At 33.9% G+C, this 22,222-nt stretch overlaps 1 protein-coding gene across 2 annotated transcripts in view; it reads left to right on the top strand.

Annotated features, from left to right (window-relative positions):
- Nucleotides 1-20,978, top strand: part of SPOPL (speckle type BTB/POZ protein like) — a 64,875-nt gene extending 43,897 nt beyond the window's left edge. Inside the window, exons 3-10 of one of the 2 annotated variants that reach the window (XM_039470125.2) lie at nt 1,764-1,891; nt 3,651-3,747; nt 8,238-8,415; nt 8,498-8,553; nt 10,003-10,125; nt 14,212-14,354; nt 14,444-14,497; nt 18,008-20,978. In XM_039470125.2, coding sequence (XP_039326059.2) covers nt 1,764-1,891; nt 3,651-3,747; nt 8,238-8,415; nt 8,498-8,553; nt 10,003-10,125; nt 14,212-14,354; nt 14,444-14,497; nt 18,008-18,152 — 924 coding nt within the window. In that variant the 3' untranslated portion in view covers nt 18,153-20,978. The remainder of the gene's footprint in view (nt 1-1,763; nt 1,892-3,650; nt 3,748-8,237; nt 8,416-8,497; nt 8,554-10,002; nt 10,126-14,211; nt 14,355-14,443; nt 14,498-18,007) is intronic. The other variant, XM_039470122.2, reaches the window with a different exon arrangement.
- Nucleotides 20,979-22,222: the final 1,244 nt, after the last annotated feature.

Here is a 22,222-nt window from a genome sequence, read left to right as displayed (position 1 = left end):
ATGAGAAAGAGATAGAGTGCCCTGATATTTTGTCACTAGAATTTTTTTATCAGTAGACTGAACACTGACTGAAACAACCGTTTTTCTTAGTTTCAGGCCCTATTAATTTCAGTCCGAAATTCACATACATAGTCAGCTGAAATGCAGTAGCCTTGAGCTTCATAATAGAAGAGTGATGTAGGAGATGTACATTGTATATGGTAGGAGAATGTCTTATGAACTGCCACGTTAAATTTTAAATATTTTCTAGAAATGAATCATAAAATCAAGTAACGTTATTATGAAAAATTCCCATTCGTATGCATTTTTTTTTTTTTTTTTTTTTTTGAGACGGAGTTTTGCTCTTGTTACCCAGGCTGGAGTGCAATGGCGCGATCTCGGCTCACCGCAACCTCCGCCTCCTGGGTTCAGGCAATTCTCCTGCCTCAGCCTCCTGAGTAGCTCGGATTACAGGCATGTGCCACCATGCCCAGCTACTTTTTTGTATTTTTAGTAGAGACGGGGTTTCACCATATTGACCAGGATGATCTCGATTTCTTGACCTCGTGATCCACCCGCCTCGGCCTCCCAAAGTGCTGGGATTACAGGCTTGAGCCACCACGCCCGGCCTCATATGCATTTTTAAATAATGTATTGCTAAAATAATATATATTTTCACATTGTCTCACCTTAAGATAGCAGAGTGTTTCAGGTAGATTTATTACTAATTTTCCACTTTCATTTTATTATTTGTATAATAAATGATTAATTCTTTCTGCAGAGGATCTTGTTTACTTCCTAGTATATAGTTGTTACAGAGTACCTTAGGCATTTGAAGTACTTCAGATATTTATTAACTCTATTACAAATCACACGAAAAGCATTTTTGGACTATTATGAAAAATTCCTTTTAGGGGAGAGGAGGTTACGTCTAGAGACTTAGAATGATAAATGATAAAGGGCTTTATTTAGTTTTTTCTTAGGTTCATGGATTTTTCTGTAGTTGAGTAAAACATATCAGTTGGATGAATGTGCCAGGAAAGCTTAAACATGCCTTGATATTTAGAACTTTTTATTTTTGAAGTGGAGGCTTACTCCATTGCCCAGGCTGGAGTGCAATGACATACTCTCAGCTAACTGCAACCTCCGCCTCCTGAGTTCAAACGATTCTCCTGCCTCAGCATCCCAAGTAGCTGGGATTACAGGCACCCACCACCACGCCCAGCTAATTTTTGTATTTTTTTAGTAGAAGCGGGTTTTCACCATGTTGGCCAGGCTAGTCTCAAACTCCTGACCTCATGATTCACCCACCTCGGCTTCCCAAAGTGCTGGGATTACAGTTGTGAGCCACCGCGCCCAGCCTAGAACATCCACTTTTAAAGGGAGAAGCAAGAAATAAGATGTGTGTTGCTTACCAGATTCTATTATTAGATGATGAGTAGTATGACTATACCAACATATTTTGGTCCTATTTCATTGTCTTTTAGGGCCTAGATTGTTAAAAAGATCTCTTCCTTCTTCGTGCGATTTAATCTAACTTCTCTATTTGAGATCCAGAAGTCTGAAATTGTGCTCATTGACGATGGCCAAAATTGAGTAGCCATATAGAGTGATCTGTTTCTACCTGACTTAAACTCTTATGATGTTTGATTTATAAACACAAATATCTATAATTTTTATGATGGATGTATTGGCAAGTCCTATTTTCATACATTTAACTGTTACTATTTTTTAAAAGTCTGTGGATGTTTGTTTTATTTAAATTCTATTTTGTTTTCCACCAGAAAGCCAAAGAGCATATCGATTTGTTCAAGGGAAGGACTGGGGTTTTAAAAAATTCATTAGAAGGGACTTTTTGCTTGATGAAGCTAATGGTCTTTTACCAGATGACAAGCTTACATTATTTTGTGAGGTGGGTACATTTTTTATTCTAAGGAACCCCATGGTTTAGTGATATGGTTAAAGTATAAACTGGATTAATACTTAAAATATTAAGTAATTGGTATAGTTCATCAAGTTTCATTTGTAACTTTTTAGCTAGAAAAAGCTGTAGAAAATTCTTAACTACAAATCAATGTAATGACCCAGTCTGGAAACATTTTGTCATGCTTCTAGCTATAATTTGTGTGTGCACTTATGCAACATACTACATTCTTCTTCTTGAAAAGACTGTGCATGTGAATATGTGAACATTACTAAATATTTCTTCATTCTGAGTAACTGACATAGATTTTCAATTTTTAAAAAAATTTCAGATCGATTGTATTAAAGGTTATTACTGAGAGTTTTTCAGTTTTAACCCAGATGTACCTGGAATACAATGGGAAGCTTTCTGTTTGTTCAGGCAGTTGGATTAATCTAATCAAATAGCATTCTAAGAAGTAGTTTTATGTCCAAGTCTATTGATAAACTCACAAAGTATAACTATATACATAGAATGGCATATTTTGAAAGTTACTAGTATTGTCTCTGCCAATAATATACATTTATGATTTGTCCTAATTTGAGGTTTGGATTTGCTTTTGTCCTGTTATCATTAGGTAGTTTTATCTGTATGAATTTTTGAGATTCATCTTTGGACTGAATTCAAAGATTATGTTGTTAACCAGTATAATTTATAGAGAATATCCATGAGTAACAATTTTATCAGAATGTTTAAGGCAGTTGATAGTTTTCATAAGAAAGCTAGTTGAAAAGATTTTTGTCAAATACTCAAGATTAAATATATTTCAACAGATTATCGTGGACAGATGAGTGTCCTAGGAGCATAATAACTTCTTTAACTGTAACTTAAGTTAGTGATAACCTTTTTATTAGTAAATGTGTAAGATTTCTTGGCAAGTTTACAAACTAATTATATGACATTATATTATCTCAGAAGAGTAATTGAAATATGGCCCCAGAGACTATATAAGTGCATCTTACGATTTTACTTAGACAAGTTAAATGAACTATATGATACATTTGTTATGAATATAAGTATTTGGTTGACAAAGCACATAGCACAAGTCTTACCATTAAATAATTGGGAAGAAAACAAGTATTTGTTGCTAATCAGCAGATATTCTACGTAGTATTCTAAATAAATATAGGTTATGCTCTATAAAACTTTTAGTGCACTTAATGTGGAGTCTTCCAGAATTTTAGTATTTATCCTAAATTTTAACATGTAAATTTTTTAAATGTTAGTTTAGAACAGAAAGGATCTTAAAGCTTATTTAATCCCATTTTAACAAAAACAAAAAATGGCCAGCTAAAATCATTTTGGGAATGAACCTTTTTAGAAGATAGCTTTTTTTTTTTTAGAATTGAAATAATGTTTACAGATATTTTCCTCAGTATACTGTACTGGAACCTAGACAACTAAGAAATTCAGAAATAAGGCTGAAATTAAGTTTAATAATTTTTTGTATGTTTGGTATGCATATGCATATGCTACATTTTATATGCTAGTGACCTCAAGAAATAAGACCCAACATGATATGTATTTTGAAGTTGGCACTGATCAGGTTCGTTTTTGGATCCTGAAATATATATCTTTTTGCTGATTTAGACATTTATACCCTGGGCATCGTATTTAGCATAGGGGGGCAAAAGGTACTTTTAACTGACATTCTTCATGCCCTCCATTGTTTCTTCCACCCCGCTCACGGATGCCCTTCCTTCTACAGAATCTCCAGCACTGCTTGCAGAAGAGGAGGAAGCATTGCGCTACCCTTCCTAAAGAACTGCCTCCTCCCCCTCCCCTGCAAGTGGTGCTGTAGACAGGTAAGGCAGTTGGGTGCTACCATTTTGCGCAAAACATAACTTAATCTTACAAGTTTCCTGTAATGGTTAAAGTGGCCAGAGATAAAGATTGGTAGCAGTGTAAGCAGCTCTGCCCTCTTTCCCAAAGTGACACAGAAAACAGGAATTGAGAAATAAGTAACAAAACTAAAAAACTGTTTAGTTCAATTTATCTTTTGAAGTCCAGCAGATTTTAAATACTCTAATAGACCTGTGCTATTTCATGATATATAGGAAAAATATATATATAGATAAAATATATATAAATGAGTACTTCATTAGGTTTAACTAGCTCATTTTTAAGGACACATCTTTTTCCCCCACCCTGTTTGTCTTTTGCTAAGAAGGTGTCTTAGTCCATTTTGTGTTGCCATTAACAGAATACCTGAGACTAGGTAGTTTTAAGAGAACAGAATTTTTACTGGCTCATGGTTCTGGAGGCTGGGAAGTCCAAGATTGAGGCTACTTCTGGTGCAGTCCTTTTTCTCACATCATAACGTGGTGGAAGTCATCACATGGTGAGAAAGAGAAGAGGTAGGGGGAAGAGTGAGGGTAGTTGGAAGGTAGGAGGAAATATGTGCATGTAGGAGCATGCTGGACTGGCCTTTATAAACCCACTCTCTCAATAAACACATTAATCTATTCATGAGGTTCAAGTCCTTATGACCTAGTTACCTCTGAAAGGTCTCACCTCTCAACATTGTTGCATTGGGTATTCAATTTCCAATATGAACTTTGTGGAATACATTCAAATCATAGCAGATAGCCTTTCTATTTTAAAATAATTTTGATAGTGGGTGGAAGTTGGGCTTTGTTTTCTAAAAAGCCCTTTCTTGGCAAAATGAAGTTGACTACCCTATTTCTGTTACCAGATTTTTTAAAAAATTACACCAATCTTGAAAGTCAAAGAGTCTAAAACCTGCTATTCTGGAAGATATTCATGTGAAATTCAACTGTTAAAAGTTTCTCACTTTGGAACTGGTGTAGTGGGTGGTTGGCTAGTTGATTAAAATGGCAAAATTGTAGTACTTTGCAGTATTGGAAATTCCTGGCTTTTAAAATTAGTTGGAAAATTCAGGTTTCAAAAGCTGGAACCGATAATTACTTAGTTCCACACTAGAAGAGACCCAAATTTTTCAGGATAGTCACAGATTAGATCCCTCAAATGTTCTTGTCAGTCTAAATTATATTCTCTGGGCGGAGCCAAAAGCAGATTTGAAAAAGCACTATCAAATGAGTTTGAGGTTTTGCTTTGCAATATTTAACAATTTTGAGATTGCACATTTGCCTCTTTTTAAAAAAAAATTTGAAAGAAGCATAAATTTGACCTCAGGAGAGAATCTCAGCCTTTTTTCTGAATTTTTTTATTCCAGGTTCCATTCAGTAAAAGTATTCATTATCTGCATTTGAGTATGTAATAGATAAAACTAAATTTTTATCATTTTCTTAATTAGGTATCAAGAAAATCATCAGAATCCATTGCATAGGTCAATTTTAATTAGATCATTAATTCTCCTTTATAAGTAATCTCTTGAATACTCTTTGGAATACGAAATGTTAATTGTGTGTCTTAGTTAAACTTTGTGGTTGCTGTGATAATACTATGTAGATAGGTATGTCAATAATACAAGTCTTCTGAATTGTTTTTGCTTGTACAATATAGAAATATAATATCAGTATCTGTGTCTGATAATATCATCTTTATTTTTTGATCCTTTTATTTTTATTACCTGATTTTTTTGCCACATTTTTACATTAAATACATTATTTTGAATTAGGTTAAGATACAGTAAGTAGAATTATTTCTGAAATTAAGTACATCATCACATTTTGTAACTCCGCTGTATATATATCATGCAAGTCATTAAACTTATCTAATTTTTTTCTGTCCAGTAATTTCAAGAGCAGTACTTGATATGAACAAATAAATTCTATTAGGGTCTAAGGAGCTGATCCATTATTAAACCTTGAATATTAGTACCAACGTTTTTTATCTATATCAGGTTGTTATGTGTAGTGGAACAGGGCAGTTGGGTAAGGATTAGTGAAACTTTTTTTCTGTTTTATAGTTATTAAAATTTTAGACATAATTTGAGTGATTAAAAACTTGGTAATATAGGAGAACCTTTATTGGTAGATATATTTATTTACACAGTATCTTGATGGCTCCCATACTTAGAGAAACATCTCACAAGATTGTTGTAATAAATGTAATAAATTACATTATTTGTAATAAATGTAATAAAACACAATTTTATCATAATTTTGTTAATGTTACTAATTTTAAAATATATTTTTAAAAATAGGTACAAAGAGCTGTAAAGAAAGGAGTCTGGAGATTTAGGTCTAGTCTTCGTCTAGTATTAGCCAGCACAATGTATTTTGGAACACTTTGTTTACTTTGTCTTTATCTTGTTATCTCGGTTTGAAATCCCTTTATAAAATAAGGTGAATAGATGATTTCTATGATACATATGATTTCAAAAGGTTAATATATAAGTTGAGGGGGAAAAGTGGTTACCAAAAATATCCTTGGAAAAATAAGGATTTTCTAATTTTTCTTGGAATGTGTATTCATTCACTTAAGATAAATGTTTTTATGTCTGGATGTATTGGAACTTCTGAGACTTAATCTTTTCCAAACATTTTACATTGGACCATTATTAAATTTTATGTGTCTGTTAGCATGTTGGTAGTTTAGTAAATATATTTTTTTCTGATTCTGTTTTCTGCATAGTTTACTATATGTATGTGTGTCCTTATTTATACTTTTATTTAATAAAAGCCTTATGAAATATTGTTAAATGAATGCAGCTATCTATTGCTGCATAACAAATGATTCCAAAACTTAGCAGTTGAAAACAGCAATAGACAAGTAATGTAGCACTTTTTGTTTAAAATAAAAAGTCATTTACTCTGAAAAATTTACTTTACTAGTTAAGGTAGTATTTTCTTTAAATGTATTTTTTAATGTATTAAATGTAATGTAAAAATTTTTAATAGTGTAGTAGAATCCTTTTTTTTTTTTTTTTTTTTTTGAGACGAAGTCTTACTTTTTTGCCCAGGCTAGAGTGCAGTGGCACGATCTTGGCTCACTGCAACCTCTGCCTCCCAGGTTCAGGCAATTCTCCTGCCTCAGCCTCCTGAGTAGCTGGGATTACAGGCATGTGCCACCACACCCAGCTAATTTTTGTATTTTTAGTAGAGACAAGGTTTCACCATGTTGGTCAGGCTGGTCTCAAACTCCTGACCTCGTGATCCACTCACCTCAGCCTTCCAAAGGGCTGGGATTACAGGCATGAGCCACCGTGCCCAGCCAAATCTATTTTTTTTTTTAAGTGGTGTGTGGCCAGGTGTGGTGGCTCATGCCTGTAATCCCAACACTTTTGGAGGTCAAGGGAGGTGGATCACTTGCTCAGGAGTTGAAAGACCAGCTTGACCAACATGGTGAAACCCCTTCTCTACTAAAAAATACAAATATTAGCCAGATGTGATGGTGCATGCCTGTAATCCCAGCTACTCAGGAGGTTGAGGCAGGAGAATCACTTGAACCCAGGAGGCAGAAGTTGCAGTGAGCTGAGATCACACTGCTGCACTCCAGCCTGGGCAACAGAGCCAGACTTTGTCTCAAAAATCAAAAATAGATAAAAAATAAAAGTGGTATGCCAGACCCAGTCAGTAGTGTTTTCGGATATTGTTCAGTATGTAGTCATCCTCGATGGGAAATAATCCATGTTATATTAGAAATAATACTGTAATTATACCTATTTTTATTCATAAGTAATAAAAGGAATGCAAATCAAACTAAATTATATTGCTCTTGCTGTTGATCTTCCATGAAAGATTTCCATGAACTTTAATAATTAAATTGCTGTCATTTAGAGTTGCTTTTGTGGAAGTTTTTGTACTTTAAAATTTAAATCAGTTTAATATGTATTTAAATTAGTTTTACTCCAAGTGAAACATTAGGAATAAAACTTTAAAAAACTTCTCAATTTGCATATCATGGACTAATTTTATCACCTTTTTTATACTGTAAAAAGTCATTTTGACTTTTATGCAAAATGTTATGTTTATTGTACATATAGTAAAATTTAAATGTAAGGTAGATTTGAAGTGTGAGGAAATATGAAAATTTCTCCACCTCACAATATTTATTTTTGTTTGAGTTTGTATCATATTGTGGCTTTTCTATTGAGAAATATTTTTGTAATTAATAATCAAGCAGTCTAACCAATCGATAAGCCATTTATTAACATAAAATATATTGAAAAAGATCTATATTATTTCTAATGTTTTCATTTCTCTTCTTGTAATTGTGTTTTTAATTTTGGTTTCTGGGTATTAGAATTTTTGATGGAGTACATTGAATTACCCAAATGATCTTAAACATAAAAAGTTGAAGTATAGACTTAGGCTAATTATTGATATTATTTTGTGAAAATGTTTTTCTTGCTGCCCTTTTTTATTAGGTGAGTGTGGTACAAGATTCAGTAAACATATCAGGACATACTAATACAAATACTTTGAAGGTGCCTGAGTGTCGACTAGCAGAAGATTTAGGTAATCTCTGGGAAAACACAAGATTTACAGACTGCAGTTTTTTTGTGAGAGGACAAGAATTTAAAGCTCATAAATCTGTGCTTGCAGGTACTTTTTACTTATGGGGTCATATAGTTCATTTAAAAAATACATTTATGCGTAAAAATAATCATGTGTAATCTTGTTACAGCTCGATCCCCAGTTTTTAATGCCATGTTTGAACATGAAATGGAAGAAAGCAAAAAGGTAAACATGTCTTGAAGGCTAATGTTTAATTGATATAAATATAAAGTAGTTGGGTGTATGTTTTAAAGTAGTTGGGTGTATGTTTTAAAAGTTTACATGTTCTCATTGTCATACTGTGATAAGTAGGGAAACTTTTTAGAAACAAATTGGAAAAAAAAATGTGTTTTGTAATAAAACAATAGATGTAGCTCCAAGTGGATGTGCCGTGATTATTCCAAGGAACAGCTATTTTTTATGCCCATCTGGGTAGTTGTTATCCAAAAGGGTCATAGCTATTTGAGAAGTCTCTGTTCAAGGTATAAATATTCTCCCCTTGTACTTTATGGATTGAATTTTGGAATCTGTTTCTAGCAACAAAAATAACATAGATTATGTCAATATTAGTGTATACCAACTGTAATCAAGGTGTTAACCTACTTCACTCCCCAGAGTGTCTCCTCTTTCACTTGTCATCATGAAACGTAGTTATGTTAGAGATCAGAGCTTGATTCTTTGCTGTTTGCATAACATGTGAACCATAGGGTTCCAACTGGACAACTCCAGAGTTTATTCATGTGGTTCAGTTTTATTCTTTCTGCAGAACTAGAGACTGCAATAAAATAACTGCTTTCTTTCTCCAAATTTTGGTTTGGGGAGATACTATGATCAGCCTTCTGATTGCTTCTAAGTGGGAAGACATCAATGATGTCGTATACTGTTGACATCAAGGGGTCAGAAAAGTTTGCTGTCATTTAGAGTTAGTTAGTTAGCTTTATTGAGCTCAGCAAAGAAACTAAATACAAAAACATAGCAGTACAAAAGCGCTAGTCCTCTTTGGACTTGACTATTTTTCAGTAAGCAAGGAAGTGCCAGTATGATAATGCATGCCACTTTTGTAAATGGGAGAATTCTGAGGCTTTATTATCACCTCTGATACCTTGCCCTACTTTTGCTTAATTCTGGGAATAGAACTGTTTGTTACAGGGTCTTAGGTGTTGTATTAGGACCTAAGGGATTCAACAAAGAAAGGGTTAATAGCCAGTATCTTTTAGAATTGTTGTCAGAAACTTAACACAGATGTCTTTTATCTGATTTATAGTTTTCATTTTGCTTGCTTTTTTTTTTTTTTTAACCTGTTATTAATTGAAAAATTGGGAATCCTTTTTTTATATGGTGGTTCTTAGCTTGGCCTGACTATCAGGGTCTGGGCTCTCCAGCTCGTCATGATTCCCACCTCTCCCACAGTTTATGCTTTTCCTCTTGGACTTGTCCACTTCTTTTGGCCTAAGTACTTAATGAAGATTTACCTACCTCAATTTTAAAGTGGAATTTAGAAATATCTGTATATGTGTATTTGAGTTATATATTATTTTAATGTAGATTTAGGGCTTTTAAGTTACTGTCAAAGATTCACTTTGGTTCATGTTTGCCTGTTTTTTTTTTCTTTTTTGTGTTGTTTTTCGATATCAGAATCGAGTGGAAATAAATGATTTAGACCCTGAAGTTTTTAAAGAAATGATGAGATTCATTTACACAGGGAGAGCACCGAACCTTGACAAAATGGCTGACAACTTGTTGGCAGCTGCAGACAAAGTAAGTAATTAGGTCTTAAGGAATCAAAATATATCCTTAAGCTTGATTTATACAGAAAGCAGTCATCAAATGAAAACTCCAGATAACTTGTATTATTTGTAGACAGCTCTTGAGAGCTTTATGAAATAGCATACAGTGGGGTAATCTGGAAATGAAATTTTTTTTAAAAGTCATGATGTGAAAATATCTTGAGCCAGAAAGAAGTTTTTTTCATGGGAGAGTAAGCTGTAAATGTGATTGTTTTGAGTGTATATGGATGTCCTTTTAAAAGAGCACACACAATGGCACATATATAATTATAATTTTCAGATATTCTTAGTCTTGAGATGTAGTATATGACCTTTTTTTTAAAAAAAGGAGAAAATATTGGATATTATGTATAACTTAATTCTCTACATGTATAGATTGGTTTTTTAATATGACAGCATAGAAAGAGAAAAACCAATATTAAAAATTTTATAATACTCTTGTAATGGTGATTTCTTGAAGGTAGAGAAACTGCAAAAACATCAGAAAAATCTGTAAGCCAGTGGTTCTCAAAGCACATTCAGTATACAAGTGCACATATGCATAAATGTCTGGATATATGTATATTTGCATATGCATATATTGATGGATGGTATGTGTGTATATATACACATCATGTGAAAAATGTTACCATTGGGTAAACTGGACCAAGTGTATATGGAATCTGTTCTTTTCTGACAACTGCACATGAATTGACTATCTCAATAAAAACTTAAAAATACCATTTAAAATAGCAGCAGCATCAGTATTAAATACACAGATTCATCTGAAAAAAGATGTTTCAAGCCTGCACGTAGAAAATTACAAAAGTATATTGCGTGATGCTGAGGTCTGGGGTATGATTGATCCCCTCATTCAGGTAATGATCATAGTACCCAATAGGTAAGTTTTCAGCCCTTGCCCCCCTCCCTGTCCACCCCATCTAGGAGTCCTCAGTGTCTGTTGTTTCCATCCTTATATCCATGGCATCACAAAATATACCTTTATAACAAGCCTGCACATGTATCTCCCTGATTCTAAAACAAATATTGAAAAGAAAAAAAGAAACTCAAGAAGACTTAAATAAGTACGTAACTCTTGTCCATGGACTGAAAGTCTCAATATTGTTAAAATATCAGTTGTCTTTAAGATTGGTAGTATAGTCAAGATCCTAGCAGTCTATTTTCTTTTTCTTTTTCTTTTTTTTTTAAGAAGTTGACAAACTGATTTAAAATTTCATGTGTAATAACTTGGGGGAAAAAAGAGAATAAAGTAGAGGACTAATGCTGCTTGATATCGTGACTTATTATAAAGCTTTAGAAATTAAGACAGTGTTTGTATTCATTTCAAGATGGACAGATAATGGAACAGAATAAGGAATATGAATATGAAAATAGACCATCACATTATAAATATTTAATTTTTGACAAAAGTACAAAGACAGTTTGGTAGAAAAAGGATAATCTTTAAACAAGTGGTGCAGCAGCAATCGAATACCCACATGTGTACCTCAAACCATATATAAAAAGTAATATAGACCTCACACTGTGGCTCACATCTGTAATCCCAACACTTTGGAGGCCAACATGAACAGATCACTTGAGGTCAGGAGTTCGAGACTAGCCTGGCCAACATGGTGAAATCCTGCCTCTACTAAAATACAAAAAGTGAAACCCTGCCTCTACTAAAGATATAAAAATTAGCTAGGCATGGTGGTGGGTACCTGTAATCCCAATTTTTTGGGAGGCTGAGGCAGGACAGTCACTTGAACCCAGGAGGCAGAGGTTGCTGTGAGCTGAGATTATGCCACTGCACACCAGCCTGGGCAACAGAGCAATCAGAAAAATAAAGTAATTCAAAATGGATCATAATCCTATAAGTCTAAAACTCCTAAAAGAAAACATAGGAGAAAGTCTTCGTGATGTTAGGTTAGGCAGAGATTTCTTAGCTCTGATACCAGAAAATCCATAAAAGAACAAAATGATAAAATAGACTTCAATAAAATTTTAACTTCTTTTCATCAAAAGACAGAATAAAAAGATTAGCTACAAACTGTGAGAAAATATTTGCACAGCAGGTATCTGATGAACAACTTTTATTCAAAATATATCTGACTTTTGTATTCAGACTATATAAAGAATTCTCAAAACTCAGTTATAAGAAAACAGTGTTATTTCTAAAAGTAGACAAAATGTTTGAGCAGACATTTTCTGAAATAATGTCTGAAATATATGAAAAGATACTCTAGCCAAGCGTGGTGGCTCACACCTATAATCCCAACACTTTAGGTGGCCTAGCCTGGAGGATGACGTGAGCCCAGGAGTTTGAAACCAGCCTATGCGATGTAGTAAGACCCAATCTCTATAACTTTTTTTTTTTTAAAGTTAGCCTGGCATGGTGGTAGTAGTCAGCTACTTAGGAGGCTAAGATGGGAGGATTGCTTGAGCCCAGGAGGTTGAGGCTGCAGTGAGCCCTGATTGTGCTACTGCACTCTAGCCTGGGCAACAGAGCAAGACCCTGTCTCAAAAATAAAAGATACTCAACATCATTAGATCGTTAGGGAAATGTAAATTCAAACCATCATGAGATACCCCCTACATATGATTATAATGGCTAAAAGTACAAAGACCATACTAAGTGTTGTCAAGATGTGGAAGAATAGCATTCTCATATGTTAAAAACATGGAAAGATTAGGGCTCTCATACTGCTGATGGAAATGTAAAATGGTACAACCACTTGGAAAAGTGTTTGATAGTTTCTCAGAAAGTTAAACATACACTTACACTGTGATCCAGTGAGTCCAATTTTAGGTTTTTACTTAAGAGGAAAGAAAGCATATGCCCATACGGACACTTGTATATGACTGACAGCTTCATTTGTAGCAGCCAGGAACTGGTAACAACACAAATATTCATCAACAGGTGAATGTGTAAAACAAATGGTTGTATATCTATATATGATGGAATAAAAAGTATTGAACTATTGATACAGAGGCAGTAACAGTCATGATTCTCAAAATAATTATACTGAATGAAGGTGAATGAAGGAGTCAGACAAAACTGAATATGTATTATATGATTTCCTTTGTAAAAAACTCCAGAAAATGCAAACTACTTTATAGTGATAGAAGGCATATCAGAGATATTACCTAGGGTAGGGCGAGAGAGAAAGATTACAAAGAGGTAGGGAGAAACTTTGGGGGATGATTGATATATTTGCTATAGAGTTAATGATGGTTTTATGGCTGTATAAACTTAAGAGTGTGAACCTTATGTGTACTTTATTGTGTGTCAGTTACACTGTAGTAAATCTGCTCAGCATGTTTTATAACATACACTAATAACTGCAAGAATTTTTAGTGGTTATAAATATGATTTATTTAACGTTATAATGAATTCATTCTTCAGGACTGAGTGGTGGCGACATGCAGTATACTTGGTGATACACTTTAGTGTTTGAAGTAGTAGAGAACTATGTTAAGAATATTTGGTAATAAGGTAGCTTTTACCTTATTTTAGGATAAACCCTACTTTCAAAATATGCTTATGCAAATTGCAGCTTCCTAAATAAAATTAGTCTTTCTTCTGAGTGCATTCCTTTATATTTTGTTCACATTAGGTTAAAACAATATAACTTAAAGAATTTTAGGCCGGGCGCTGTGGCTCAAGCTTGTAATCCCAGCACTTTGGGAGGCCGAGGCGGGTGGATCACGAGGTCGAGAGATCGAGACCATCCTGGTCAACATGGTGAAACCCCGTCTCTACTAAAAATACAAAAAATTAGCTGGGCATGGTGGCACGTGCCTGTAATCCCAGCTACTCAGGAGGCTGAGGCAGGAGAATTGCCTGAACCCAGGAGGTGGAGGTTGCGGTGAGCCGAGATCGTGCCACTGCACTCCAGCCTGGGTAACAAGAGCGAAACTCCGTCTCAAAAAAAAAAAAAAAAAAAAAAAAAGAATTTTAAAATAACCATAAAAAATAAAAAATAATCTAACTTTATTTTCCAACTTACAAATGTATTATGTATTCAGGAACTTAGTTGGAGTAAATGTTTAATGGTTATGTTTTCATTTTGGATAGTATGCACTGGAACGGCTGAAGGTCATGTGCGAAGAAGCTTTGTGTAGTAACCTCTCAGTAGAGAATGTTGCAGATACCCTTGTCCTTGCAGATTTGCACAGTGCAGAACAGTTGAAAGCACAAGCCATAGACTTTATTAACAGGTAAGCTATGCTTGTATTTCAGTGGGCATGACACCTTCAATATTTTTTCACCGGACTTTTTTTTAAGTATGTTTAAATCTTCAATGCAGGTGCAGTGTACTTCGACAGCTTGGGTGTAAAGATGGGAAAAACTGGAACAGCAAGTAAGATGACATCAGTTTCTGACTTAAAGTTGGTCTCCATAAGTGAAATTAAGTGTTTGCATAGCCTTTTGTTCAGCTACAATAAGTATGAATTCAGATGTTATATGATGCAAACTGCCAGTTATTAAAAACAAACAAAGACTATTCAGTGGATTCCTGAGGCTATGCTCCCTTGTAGATAAGCTTCTAGTGCAACCTGGGATGGATGCTGTAATTTCTTAAGTGTATAATGCCGTGTGGTATATACCTAAGTCCCAAGTATTGCTAAAGATCTGATCCCTGCCCCTCCAGAAAGCATTTCAAAAAGTGTGGGAAATAATTCACTTACTGTTACCCTACAGATTTGCTTAGAAAACTTTTAAAAGTACCTTGAGTAATATGCTGCGTTAGGCTAGCTTCTTAATATTCCAAAAATGTTAGCAATATTCCCTTTTCCTAGTGAATGTATAAAGGTTTGGACAGTTGCTATACTTTCTAAAACTGGATCTTGGAAATATGAACATACTATTCTACTTTTTTCCCTTCTCTAATTTTCCTGACTTTTCTATTCTTTGTAACTATTTGAAATCAAAATGGGGAAAGAGTCAGTAGGTTGAAGTTTTTGCAACTGCTGTTGATTAGTTTTGCCTATAAGCTCTTAAATTTCATTTCCTCAAATTATCCAAAATTGATGTAAGAAAGTGGGCAAAAAGGAAATTTTCAAAGGGTGAAATAATTTGTTGACTTAATTATTTCTCATTGCTTCAATCTGTTTTGATTTATGTGAAGTTGTTTAACTGAGTCCATCCTATTAGTTTGTGGATTAATGTGTTTTCTGAAAGTAAAAAGTAGGGACTACTTTAAAACTATTGGTTGTCTTGTATAATATGTTGACCAGTGTGTGCTAATGATATCATCATAATACTTAATCTTAGAGAAAACTTGTTTTGAATTTAAAGTATACTATATTATCATCAAGTGGCAATTTATGATCCTTTGCTAAAAGCTCTAGTTTTACTCTAAGGAAATACTTTACATTTTATAACTTGTTCAGTGTCAAAAATTAGCTTGTTTTGTACCTTTTGGAGATGCTACATTGTATTCATATTCATCAATAGATATTTATTGAATTAATAAATGAAAAAGTCAGGTATAATAGGTAGGTGTCTATATGGTTCTAAACAACTAATTGAAATTTTAAGCACAATGACACACTGGTATTAGGCTGATGGAAAAGTAATTGCAGTTTTTGCCATTATGGATTTTGCTATTACTTTTAATGGCAAAACAATTACTTTTGCACCAACCTAATTTTTTGATGTTTGCCAACTTAAAAAATTGTTTTGTTGGTATCAGCTATTTAGTTCAGCAAACATTATTCTAGTATCTTCTGTGTTTCAAGCACAATACTAGGGTGCTGCATGTAAAAAGAATTTCAAGGGAAAATTCTTGGTCTTGAGAAAGTTATCTAATAGATGTATAAATACATCATTTCATTATAGTTGTGGTAAGTAATATAATAGAAGAGGATATGTACAAGCACTTGACTAACCCTGGAAATTTAGAAATGGCTTCCTGGAGATAACTGAGTCTTAAAACACAAATAGGAGTTAGCAGAACTAAAAAGGAAGTAGCAGGCATTGCAGACAGAAAGGACAGCATGAACCGAAGTATGAAGTGTGAAGTAATAGTTAATCATTCATTTGAGAGAACATACTTATCTTTTATTATCCAGTAAATTCCCAAGGCACGGTACTCAGTATAGATAATACAGTGGTGAGCATGACATATATTTTCCCTGCCTTCATGGAGTTTATGGTCTAGGAGCAGATTGATTAAACTGGTCATTGCAGAATATGTAGCATACCCATAGGAGCATATAGCAGGGACCTAACCTAATTGTTATAAAACTAAGTACTTGAAATATTGGTGAAGAAGAGGGAAGAGAGGAAGAAAAGTACACCCCAGAAAAAGGAAATGAGATGCACAAAGTTTTAATGATGACAGAGAGCAGTATAGAGTGTCTTTGTGTGTCTGTGTATTGTGGTGGGGAGGTAGGTAATGAGAAGAAGCTGGAGAATATAGGCAGAGATCAGATCCTGAAAGGCCATGTAAAATAATATTAGAATTTTTAAATATTATTCAGAGTAGTGGGTATCCAGGAAAGGATTTTCACACAGGGTGGGACCTGATTAGTTTTGCATTTTTAACAATCTATGCATGCAGGTGGAGAATGGATTGTGGGGAGATTAGGGAGGTGATAGTAGTTGAGGAACCAGATTGAATACAGGTAGACCAGTTGGAAAGTAACTGGAGTAGTTCAGGCAAGAGATGAACAGTGGAAATTGGACTTTATTCGTGACAGTGGGGCTAGAGAAAAAAGAAAGTAAGAAATATTTTGAAGGGAGAATCTATAATATTTAGATATTATTTAGATGGTTGGGATAAAGGAGAGACAGGAGGCAAGGAAGGTTAAGTAGGTTTGTTGCTTGAGCATTTACTGTTATTTTTTGGTGAGAGCATAGTGTACACAGAGTACCCAATAAGCAGTTCAATAGAGTATAAAATGGCAGATCGTGGAAGTTGGAGGTAGGAATTGGGGAGTAATACAGGAAACCAAACATAATGCCATATTTGTCTAAAGAACTTGGATATGGGCAGTGGAGAACAATGAAGAGGGCCTCATATAGTCATATTTGTGTTACCAAGGTAACATTATGAAAGCTTGGTTTGAGAGGAAGGAGCAGGAGGCTAGAAGACCGCTTAGGTGTCTGTTGTCATAATCCAAACATGAGATGATATGGGCCTTAAACTGGGATTCAAGACATCTTTGAAGCCTTTCAAACTTAAAATAAGGTTTTGATGATTGGAGAGGAGAGTCTAGGGAGACTCCCAGATTTCTGGCTTGCATCACTGGATGATGGTAGAAGGGTTAGCTGACTGGAAAGGTGGAAGGAAGAATATGGGGCTTCAGGAGAGGTATGATGAGTTCTCATCTGACAGTCCTGAATTTACGGGTCTTGAGGCACATCCAAGTGAAAAGAGCAAGTGATTGGGAATGAATCTTGTGTGGAGCCCTAGAATTTAGCATATTGGTAGTTAACATCATTGAATTTCATAGTTAAAATTGTGAAGACTGGATGAGATAGAATGAATAATGCATGTTACAGGAGAAGAGTAGAGTGCAGTATTTGTAACTTGAGAGAAAATCTGCCTTACAAGAGGCATGTAAAAGAATAGAAAGGGGCTCCTGAAAGAGCTGGTACAGAAACGGTAACAATGAGAGTTGAAGTATGAAGACCCATGTCGCATACTTTAAGGAAGTAGAAGTTCCAGAAAAATTTAATAGTTTCAGTTGCCACAGAAAATACCAGTAAGTTAAAGATATTTTAATAAAAGCAGTTGATTTGAATGCATAGGTAAAAAAGTATTCAGATATTTTGAAATTTGCAAGTTTTTAAAAAATTGACAGTGCAACAGTGCATTTTGAAAAGTATTCTTCAGTAAACATCTTTTAATTCTACTTTTCAGCCAAGCAACCGACATAATGGAAACATCGGGGTGGAAGTCCATGATTCAGTCTCACCCTCATTTAGTAGCAGAAGCCTTTCGAGCACTAGCATCTGCACAGTGTCCACAGTTTGGCATTCCACGCAAACGGCTAAAACAGTCCTGAAATCTTCCATGAACAGTTGAAAAATGGAAGTGACTTTTACTCCTCCAGGTCCAGAAGGATTCTAATACACAAACCATAAGCAAGAATTGTTTCTGTTATTTTGTCCACAGAACAGAAGCTGAAAAAGCATATTGCTTGCATTTCAGGTGGATAATTTATGGTTTATTCTTCAGCTTTAAATTAGACTGATTAATTCACTTCAAGGCCTTAAATTATCTTCAATGACTTCTCTTGTTCATATACTTTAATTTTTTTTATTGTGCCTTGTCATTTTGACCAAGGCTATGCAGGATTGCACTAGCTCCATAATGCAGTAATATTGATAACTGAAGATACTAAGTTTCAAAAGGATCTTCCATTATTTTGCAAAAAGAAAGTGAGTTTTATAGGTTTTGTCCTATGCTATCTCAAAGTTTAAAACTAAGTTCTCTGTAAAAGCACTTGTATTGGAGATTACCAGTAATTTCTCCAATCTAAGTTCTATAAATATAGGAGAACCCACTTACCTTCAAGGTAAGTTATGGCAATACACTGCTTCAATTCTAATTTATTTTTCATTTCAGGGGGCAAATATGCAATGAATTGGCCCAGATTTTTAGTAACATTTGTGATGTTTGTCTTGTATGTTAACTGTCCAATAGTTGTGGGTTTATTCTAAGTTTACAATGATTGAGAACTGATTGAGGTTAAGGTTTCATGAAGAAAGCATGTATTGTGTGGAAGTAATTTTTTTTATACTGACCTACATTTATATGAAGAGTTCTGTACATGTTAAAAGTAAGGATGACCAAATGTAAATTTAATGAGTGGGCCAATTAAGACAGACATATATGCACTTTTACTGTGTAACTTTTGTATGCTGAATGGTACATATTTTTTTTGCTTGTGAGGAAATTAATAAGGTGTAATTAATTGTCTCAACTTTTGAAAGAAATTTTTAGATGGAGGCAACTGGGATGTTTGTGATAATAGATAAGAAAGATATCCTTGATTGTAGTTAAATTGGCTTGGATTACAGATATTTGTTATTGAATTGACTCCTGTTTTCTCACACTTTGGAAAAGACACCTGAACAATAAATTAATCCTGGCTAGTCTACTCTCCTCCAAACAGTGGACTGATACTTGCCTGTGGGAGATACATACAAAAGGAGAAAACCCTTAGACTATGTCAGGTCACACTATGAACCTCCCCCCACTTCCCATTTTTCTTCATTGTGTTTCAGTTACTGTACTAACATTGTGGATGATACTGAAATTCTGCATAATGTGAAGAGGATAGATAAACTATTTATAAACTGCTTTTCATGGGCCAGTTCTTTATTATAAGTGAATTTTAGCTTTAAATACATATAAACATTCAGTATTTGTTAGTTGTGTTCCTAAGGGAGGTTTGTTCTGGTGCATTGTCCTGGAGAAGCGGAAGCAGTCAATGTCAGGGCACCACGTCGTCTCACTTACTGTGGTGGTGACAATGTGCTTCTTAGGCAAGATTTATATTTGACCACAAGGGAAAAAGTGTGTCACTGGAAAAAAATGCATATACCTATGTTTGCAAACATAACTTTATTCTTCAGATGAAAATTTGTATAATTTGTTTATTTAATGTTTGAATTCAGGACAAAAGGAAAAATGAAGCTTGAGGTTTTCAAATAGACTTTATTTTTGCTATCTCTTTGTTAGGTGTTACCTGAAGCAATTCTAATATATACAGATTTATATTTACATTGAAAAAACTCAAATAAGCATTTATTATTCACAGCAACCTGGAGTTTAAAAAGATCATATTTTCACCTGTCTTCATTACTTTCTATATAATTTCATTATTTGTCATGGTAACTTAAATTTGAAATTGGAAGAATCTCTTGGGATAGAAGAAAGATTCTTAACCTGGTTGATGGACTTCATCCTTCATCCTGTGTATGGATATTATGGGATGTAGAAATTCACTCCTTAAATCCATCGTAAGATTGAGCCTGTTAAGTTTGCAATATACAATTTTTAAAATACACGTACACACATACATATGTATACATTTTCAATTTAAGATTTTGCCAGGGTCTTATACGAAAATTCCCTCAGGCTATAGAGTTATGTTGTCATATATCAGAAAAGTACTGATGTATCCATTTATATCCAATGCACACCACACCGGCACATTGTGAATTAATTCACTGCTTGAATCTATATTTCTAACCACAGTGACTTCAGTAAAAATGCCATATAATAAACATTTCAGCTTGTTCTTACTCGAGAGTTTATTGCAAATATTAAGGATTTTATTATGAATTTTTTTTTTTAGTTTGGTAGCACATTTTGTATCAAAAATGTCAAACACTGTGCTGTAAGAATATCCATGTTTGTAGAAATGTCCACTTTTCAGATAATATAATGCCTACCATTATACTAACAGAATCATATGGTAATTGATTTATTTTTTTATTTATTATGTATATTTTTGGTATTGTGGGTTCTTGAGGCAATGATAAAAACACTTAATGTATTCTGACATGAGTGGTCTAATAGCCACCTTCCCCTCATTTTTAAACTGCATACATTACTTTCAAAATAGGCATAGATATTCTCTCCAGCCTTTTGAACTATTAGCCTATTCCTTTTTCCCTTTGTCACCTAAACAGGGCTTTTTCTGAGAAAGTAGGGAATGGTTTGAAATGTTATATACTATAAAAATAATCATTGGATATCTGTTGTTTAGACCAACACTTAGAAATGCTATATTTGTGCCTTTTTCATTTTTTAATTTTAATGTATGTTGATATTTGGAGCACAAATAATGAAGGTGCCATAATATGGCTTGCCAATGTTACCTCTTTGAATAGTCATGTGTCATTGTCTTGAAATGGTAATTGGAAAACTTTGCATGAAATACGTGATCATGCGTGTGTGTGTGTGTGTGTGTGTGCGCGCGCATGTGTGTGTCTCTGTGTGTGTACATACCTGTATTTGCTGGGCCTTGTGTGTGATGTTAAAATGAGTGAATTTCTGGAAATAGAAATCAGTTAAATGTTGAAAGTTCAGGTTAGCTGAAATATTTCATTTAAATGTGCTTTATTTTGGAGGACAATTGATTAACAAAAGATAATTTTCAAAAATATGATCAATTTACTGCATGATGAAATGTGAAAACAGTGCCTTTTTAGGACATCAATTATAAAATTGTTTTAAAATATTAACAAAGATCTCAAAAAGTTGTCGTGAACATTATTGGTTTATTTTTAAACTGGATCTAAGTAAGAGCTTGGATGGCCAAAAGTAGAATTAATAATGTATTTACCCGTTTAAATTTTGTGCATAAGTTTAAAATCTTAATCAGAATTCTTTATTAAATGTGGATCATAGATATGACCCAGTGTTACTAAAATAGAACAGGGATTGTGAAAATCCAGTTCAACATACTTAAGTATATTTGACTTAGAGCCAAGTATACTTGAAGAGGTGAATTATTCTGACTTGGACATGGATGCTCTTTGATGGATAAGATAAAAATATTCAATGTATTCTTTAAAAAGAAGATGGGTAGGTGAGTGGGTTTGTTTTAGTGTTCTCAGATTATAAAGACAGCACTTTCCGCACACATAAGTGTATTTTACAAACCTTTTTTATACAAAGTAATGAGTTCTCCTTCATTTAACTGTTCATGGAATGATGTAAATTTTCGGTCCAGTTGAGCAAATATTGAGTGCCTACCATATGCAAGACTTCCTCCTTACTAAGAATGAAATCACACAGTGTCTTCTGTTTGCAGTATGTGAACTTTATGTTTGAAAAGAAATTCTTATATTTAAATTTTTCTGTTGTCAGAGTTTATCATTGTATACTGTAACCCAGTAAATTTTGCATTATTTTAAAATATGAAGATATAACTTAACGTGAGTCTCATTTTTTGAAAATGAAGTTCTGCAAAAATTATTTAAAAATTAGTTCTTGGGGAAATTGATTTTCAAGATTCAAATGTATAAAAACTTATATTGAACTTTGCAGCCTCGTTTTTAATTAGCTGATGTTAATGATAAGATACATAATACTTGTATCTTGTTGCTGAAAATATTT

This window comes from Saimiri boliviensis, chromosome 5 (assembly GCF_048565385.1).
Source record: "Saimiri boliviensis isolate mSaiBol1 chromosome 5, mSaiBol1.pri, whole genome shotgun sequence".
Taxonomy (NCBI): Eukaryota; Metazoa; Chordata; class Mammalia; order Primates; family Cebidae; genus Saimiri; species Saimiri boliviensis.
This window is presented reverse-complemented; position numbering and strand designations above follow the sequence as displayed.